The 6,310-nt window shown below is 45.9% G+C and overlaps 1 protein-coding gene across 1 annotated transcript; it reads left to right on the top strand.

Annotated features, from left to right (window-relative positions):
* Positions 1–1,510: 1,510 nt before the first annotated feature.
* On the top strand, positions 1,511–3,954 carry DDIT4L (DNA damage inducible transcript 4 like). Its single transcript, XM_047090718.1, has 2 exons — positions 1,511–1,601; positions 3,464–3,954. The coding sequence occupies exons 1-2, from the start codon at positions 1,511–1,513 to the stop codon at positions 3,952–3,954; spliced, it is 582 nt and encodes a 193-aa protein (XP_046946674.1).
* Positions 3,955–6,310: the final 2,356 nt, after the last annotated feature.

The raw sequence follows: 6,310 nt of genomic DNA, 5'->3' as shown, positions 1-6,310 counted from the left end.
GTCTCTCGGTGCGCTCGGTTCGGGAAATGAGCAGCAAGCCACACACGGATTATTCCTACCTAGCAGGTTCTAAAACTCCGTTATCTCCATCGCCCAAGCCCCTTCAAGGCTGCCCGAGACCGGGTTTCTCCCCCTAACAGGGCTCGCCAGATATGTCTGCCTCTGGGAATGACAATCGCTCCTGACGATCAGGAGGGTGGAAGAAGCCGCTAAAGTCCCACTAATGGTTTTGCTTTTAGTTCTGTTGGCAAACTCCCCTTCATTCAAGCTCCCGGCGCTCTGGAGCCAGGTCTAATTAGAAGAGTCCCAGGTTCACCCTTCTCGCGGAGAAAACGCATTAGTCATGGATGAAACCGCAGGAAGGGTGCCGGGAGCTCAGTGGAAGATGAAGCCCTTCCGAAAATGCTGGAGAGCCTCCGAAGCGGAAGAGGCAAACTAGATCTGACCGCGGCCCGAAGGGGAGGAGGTAGAAACCTGGGACCTACACCGAGTACAGTTGACTTGGTTGGAGGCCTAAGCTAAGTGCATAAATGACGCTCGCTGAACATCCAAGCAGACATAAGCAAAGTGTTCAGTATGACACAGCAAAGCCTCGAGCCACGGCAATGGACGGAAAGGGCGGAAAGCCTCCAGCCGCCCGGGACAGAATCTGAACAGGGCACAGGCAGCACGAGAGTGTGCGCGCGCGCTGGGGGTGGGGTCGCGCCAAAGAATCCGAGTTAGTGGTGGAAGGGGAGTGGTCAGTTTTTGGAGAGTCGTGCACCGGGAATTGCGGACTCGGTGACCTGCGGCCCACCCAGGAAACAGCAGGTGTCTACCCTGCTGCGAGCTTATCCTCAACTTCCTAGCGGCTCCCCTTGGGCTGCTGCAAGAGTCAGGGTTGAATTGCGAACCGACCCCGGGAAGGGCGGGGCGCAGGGCCGCAGAGGGGTGGTGCAGGTGGGCGGGCCGCGCCTGGGTGAGAAGGCTGGGCCTATAAAGTGCTCGCGGCCCTAGGGGCTATGCTGCTCGTCGGAGCGGGTGCTACGTGGGCTTGGGGCCGATCGCTGCTCGGGTCTGCAGGTCCCTGAGCCTCCGAGAGAGGAGGAGAGTGCCTGCCTCCGTTTACCCCGCAGCTCAGCCGGCGAGCGCGCCAGCCCCAGGGAACCCCAGGCAGGTGAGCGAGGCTGAGGCCTTGGGGGAGGGAGCAGGGCCGGAGGGCTCTACAGTTCCGGGCGCAGGGGTGAGCCCCGAGGGGCAGGTTGGCTCCAAGTTTTGCTAACTTTGAATTCGTTTTAGGTTGCGGCTGTAGCCGGCCTCTCCACTCCCGGGACTCTGTAAACTGGAGTTGCGGAGGCCGGTCCCTCCCCTTTGGAAAATGACTGGCTCGGCTAGTTTGCTTCGGGGACGCAGGGCATTTTAGAAGCCTCTGCACGTCTTGCCTCCTTTTGCAAATCTGCCCTTGTTGCCTTCTTTTTCCAGAGCCCCGGAAAGGCCGTTCCGCCCCGCGAGGGAAACGGAGCCGTTGACCATGGTTGCAACTGGCAGTTTGAGCAGTAAGAACCCGGGCAGCATTTCAGAGTTGCTGGACCATGGCTTCCACCCGGGGAGCCTGCTGAACGGTGAGTTTCCCAGCTGCTCGCCTCTCTCTACTCCAGAGTCGAAGCCCCTGGATAGAAGAGATGGGCGGGCGGTGGCGCCCCTTTCCTTGATGTCGGAGCACTACAAAATCCATCTGAAAAGACTCCTTCCCAAACTTTCTAGCACCTTCTGTTCATGGTAGTGAGAAACAAAAGCAGCAAAAAATAAAATAACCGAAGGCTGCATGGTCTAGTTTGCGGCCAACAGGCTGTTTGGGATTAAAAGTTATCTAGATTCCTTATGGGGTTGTGAAGTTACGGCGAATTTTAAGTGTACAGTTTTGTGTTTTAACAAATATGTTCACCCTTAGAACCCCTGCCATCACCCCTCCCCTCAAATTCTCATGTACCCATTTGCCATCAGTTCTCCACTCTGGCCCTCCCTTGTCCCCAGGGAAACAATGATCTAGTTTTTGTCTCCATAAATTAGTTTCGCGTCTACAGTTTCATGCAAATGGAATCATGTAATATACACTTTTACAACTGATTCCTTCCCAGCAACCTAGTGATGTGGAGATCCTTTAATGTTGTGGCTTAGATCAGTATGCGTTCCTTTTGATTGCCGAGTAGTATTCTATTTGTACATACACCCAGTCTTCTGTTTTTAATGCCGAAAGGAAATTTTAAAACAGCGGTGGTGCAGGACACATTTTCATTTGCAGTTTTAAGCAGCAGTTTCTAGGTTAGCATACTGTCCTAGCACTAAGAAACTGTGAGGCATAGACAAATTGCCTAAGATCTTTGGGTCTTCCTCATTTAGAAGGCAAAGTGGTTGATGACCTAATTTTATAGGCCAAAGCTCTAAAATTCTCTATCTTCAATATAGGTAAAATAGGGAGCCTTCTAATTAGGAGCATATTTGTTTCATTTAGTTATAAAAAAAAAATGATCTAACTGAATGCATGATGTGGAGAGAGGAAAAGGCAGGAGTCAATGAAGGTGAAGTATGCCTAGGGAGAGGAGCCATGCTCACTCGACTCTGTGTGTGTGTGTGTGTGTGTGTGTGTGTGTGTGTGTGTGTGGTGTGGCAACCTGCCAAGTGGTAGGATTAATTTGGAAGGTAGTAGGTGACCAAATGCAGAGTATCTCTTTTCCTTTGAGCAAATCTAATTTTATTTTCCTAGGACTGTTTTGTTTTGCTTGGCTACGAAAACTACCCAGCCAGTTATAAATATCCTCGTGAACCTCAAAGGTCTTTCCTTTGAGCAATTTTTAATCAGAGTGGTTGAAGCTAAAATTGGGATCTGCAGACCATTCCAGTAGAGACTTTGAAAGAAAGACACAAATTCAATATTTAATGTAACTCAGTAAGTTCATCTCAAGTTCATCACTAAGGAACAGGAGCAAAACTTCTGTGTTTTACAAGAACAAACACATATAATCTTAGAAAGTAACAGTCCATCAAAACAAAAAAAAAATTATAACCATTTTTATTCCAGAGGTAATGTGTGTTCTCTGTAAAACAAAATTAGAAAACCCTCAGAGCAAGTGAGGGAGCAAGAAAGAAAAAATCACTGGTGTTCTCAGATAACCATATATGGATTTTTGAGACAATCTGTAAGCTTGTGTGTGTATACGCATGTAAGTATAAAAAAAAAAAAAAGGTTATGCCCTATTTATCAAAACCTTTATCCCATAGATGAATTTCCAGTCTCAGTCACGTTCCAATCTCAAGTCACGTTCAGTGACTTGCTGGGTTACCCAGCTAGTTAACAGCAAAGTGAAGTCTCCGGACTCCCAAACAAACACTAGCAACAGGTAGACATAGTAGATAGATAGAAGTCACCAATGTTGTTATCCTGGTGTGTTTCTTTCTTTCACCTTGAACTTAACGTTTTCTGCAGATTTTGACTACTGGGATTATGTTGTTCCTGAACCCAACCTCAATGAGGTGATATTTGAGGAGACGACTTGCCAGAGTTTGGTGAAAATGCTGGAAAACTGTCTGTCCAAATCAAAGCAAACCAAACTTGGTTGCTCAAGAGTCCTTGTCCCTGAGAAACTGACCCAGAGAATCGCTCAAGATGTCCTGCGGCTTTCCTCCACTGAGCCCTGTGGCCTGCGAGGCTGTGTTATGCACGTGAACTTGGAAATTGAAAACGTATGTAAAAAGCTGGATAAGATTGTGTGTGATTCGAGCGTGGTGCCCACTTTTGAGCTCACACTTGTCTTTAAGCAGGAGAACTGCTCATGGACTAGCTTCAGGGACTTTTTCTTCAGCCGAGGTCGCTTCTCATCTGGCCTCAGGCGGACTCTGATCCTGAGTTCAGGATTCCGCCTCGTTAAGAAAAAGCTTTACTCCTTGATTGGAACAACAGTCATTGAGGAGTGCTGAGGAGGAAACATTTTAAAGCTCCTTCTTACAATTGGATAATAAAACTGCACAGCTGCCCCCTGAGAGTCATTTGTAGTCACCCTGCCTGCTCTCAACGAGAAACCCCACACTGAGTCATCTCCCTTCCATGCCTCCACGTTGACAGCAACCCAACTAAAAAGCTGATTGATTTCATGGCCTTTGAGAAAGGACCCGAGAAAGCGTACATTCTCTTCCTGTATCACATGTTTTCACAAAATGGCATGGAATAAAAGAAGCAATCCACTTTAGTTTTCCGTGTGACCTCGCTTTTTCCAGGTAGTCTTGCTAAAGAGACTGTAAACCAACTGTGCCTAGTTTGATTTTCATATGGCTTTTTTTCTATATGTTTCCACAGTGATCCTTTCAGTCACAGAAACTTAATGATGCTTAGCCTGTCAAAACTTCCAGCGGCCACACCAGTTTCCTGCCCCGACTCAAATATGAAGGGTGCCTAGACTGGAGGGTAGAATGTAGTGGGCAAACTTAATTAAAAGTTAACCCCGTGCAGGAGTGAATAGGCAGTGTCACATCAAGAACAGAGCTCCTTCCGTTTCTTTGCATCCTGTCTGTGCTTCTGTTTCCAAGAGGCAGCGAAAGTGCCGTATTGTCATTTCAGTCACCACGGTGTTGTTTTAGATATGATACGCTACAGGCTCCCTTTTTCTAGTGTTCAAGTATTGACCGTTATTTTTCAACTCGAAAAGTGGAAAGTGTTGAACTGATTTTTTTGGCATCTAGTTGATTACTCCTCCACTGGTGAATGTGTATGGGGAAGGGAAGTGAGTTCCCAGATCCACTTCCTTTCTCATTTGCTTGATAATGTAGCTTCTTTTCATTATTACGTAGGCTTAACCTCAGACGAAGCCTCTCACTGTGTCGGTGTTATCTGGCCCTGGCTTCTCCTGGGAACCGAAGTGTCTCTCCTTAACCTGAATCTTCAAAGGAGATACGTACATGCTACCACTTTTCATTATCGAGATGAGCCTATTAAGTCCGCTTTGTCTTTGGATATCTGCTTTATAGTATGGACTAGAGAATGAAAATCATGGTCTAGCTAACCAGGTTACTTCAGCCTTGGATACCCGTCCCTGGAGAACAAGAAAGACCTGGTTTTTTTCTTATTCCAACGTGCTAGATCACTAGCCATCCTTGTTTAATCTTAGAGTGTAGCCTCCCCACTGTGGTATTCAATTCAGCAAGACCCTAACATTTTTGCCCGAAGTCACCTATAAGGAGTTTATTCAGGTCTCCCGCCCAAATTATTAGTACTGCTTTACATAACTGAGGCCAGGCTCATAGGGACAAATGTCTTCATCCTGGCGTTACTCAAAAGCAGGCGCGGCTGATCCCATAAGTGACCTAAAACTTAACTATTCAAATCAGCAAGCGGCCTAACAAATCAAACTCTTCCTGTTTGGAAAGATACCAGAAAGCTGATCTTCATAGGACTGGGCCAAGATAAGTCAACGTTGTTTGCATGTCTGTTATTGTTTAGGGCTGCAAAGGTCACTGTGATTCCTTGCGCATGGCTTCTCAGGTGTGGATGTAGAACCGCTGTCCTTCTTCCACTAACAGTTGTCATTTGTCATTGACTCGTGTCTTTTGTGCTCATGAAATGGTTGATGGCTTATGGAGAGTCTGAAATTAATATTCCTGTTCAAGGAAATTAAAGTTTGTCTATTTTTGACAATAAAGCTTCATATATTTTTAATCCTGTTGTCTTTAATGAGTTGATAACAATAATCGCTTGAAAATATATCTGACAATATTTAAGGGAGGATGACCAAACAATTACTCCTTTTTGGCAAAGGCTCTTTGTACCCTTCATTGTAATAGTCCAATTATATTTATCACATGTGCTTATGTATCAATAGTGATTTGCTTCATGATTTTTCAATTATGATCATTTTTATAGAAAAACACTAATAATTTGAGTTCCTTTGGCAACCACATTTTTACAAGCCAAAACTGTATCAACTGTGTCTATATCAAATTGTAAGATCAGTGTATATTTTCATTTTCACTAGTTTATTCCATTTGAACATATCTTTCTTTTCAATGTTTATTTTTTGAGAGAGAGATAGAGTGTGAGCAGGGGAGAGGCAGAGAGAGAGAGAGAGAGAGAGAGACAGAATCTGAAGCAGGCTCCAGGCTCTCAGCTGACAGCACAGAGCCCTGTGTGGGGCTCAAACCCACGAACCGTGAGATCAAGATCTGAGCCGAAGTCGGTCACTTAACCGACTAAGCCACCTAGGCGCCCCATATCTTTCTAATTCTACTACTGTCAAGTTGACTTTTTAATCTTTTCAGCTATTTTTTTCTGTCTCCTTATTTA

Source organism: Lynx rufus, unplaced genomic scaffold, assembly GCF_022079265.1.
Source record: "Lynx rufus isolate CCGP_SWC_20201006 ecotype Redwood Valley unplaced genomic scaffold, mLynRuf1.p SCAF_3, whole genome shotgun sequence".
In the NCBI taxonomy this organism is placed as follows: Eukaryota; Metazoa; Chordata; class Mammalia; order Carnivora; family Felidae; genus Lynx; species Lynx rufus.
The sequence above is the reverse complement of the archived record's forward strand: the minus strand, read 5'-3'. Positions and strand labels throughout refer to the sequence as shown.

Excerpts from the sequence above, each read along its gene's own strand:
- DDIT4L (XM_047090718.1), top strand. The coding sequence starts at position 1,511 with ATGGTTGCAACTGGCAGTTTGAGCAGTAAGAACCCGGGCAGCATTTCA. Across the intron at positions 1,602-3,463 it reads CCCGGGGAGCCTGCTGAACG|ATTTTGACTACTGGGATTAT; the intron begins GTGAGTTTCCCA and ends CGTTTTCTGCAG.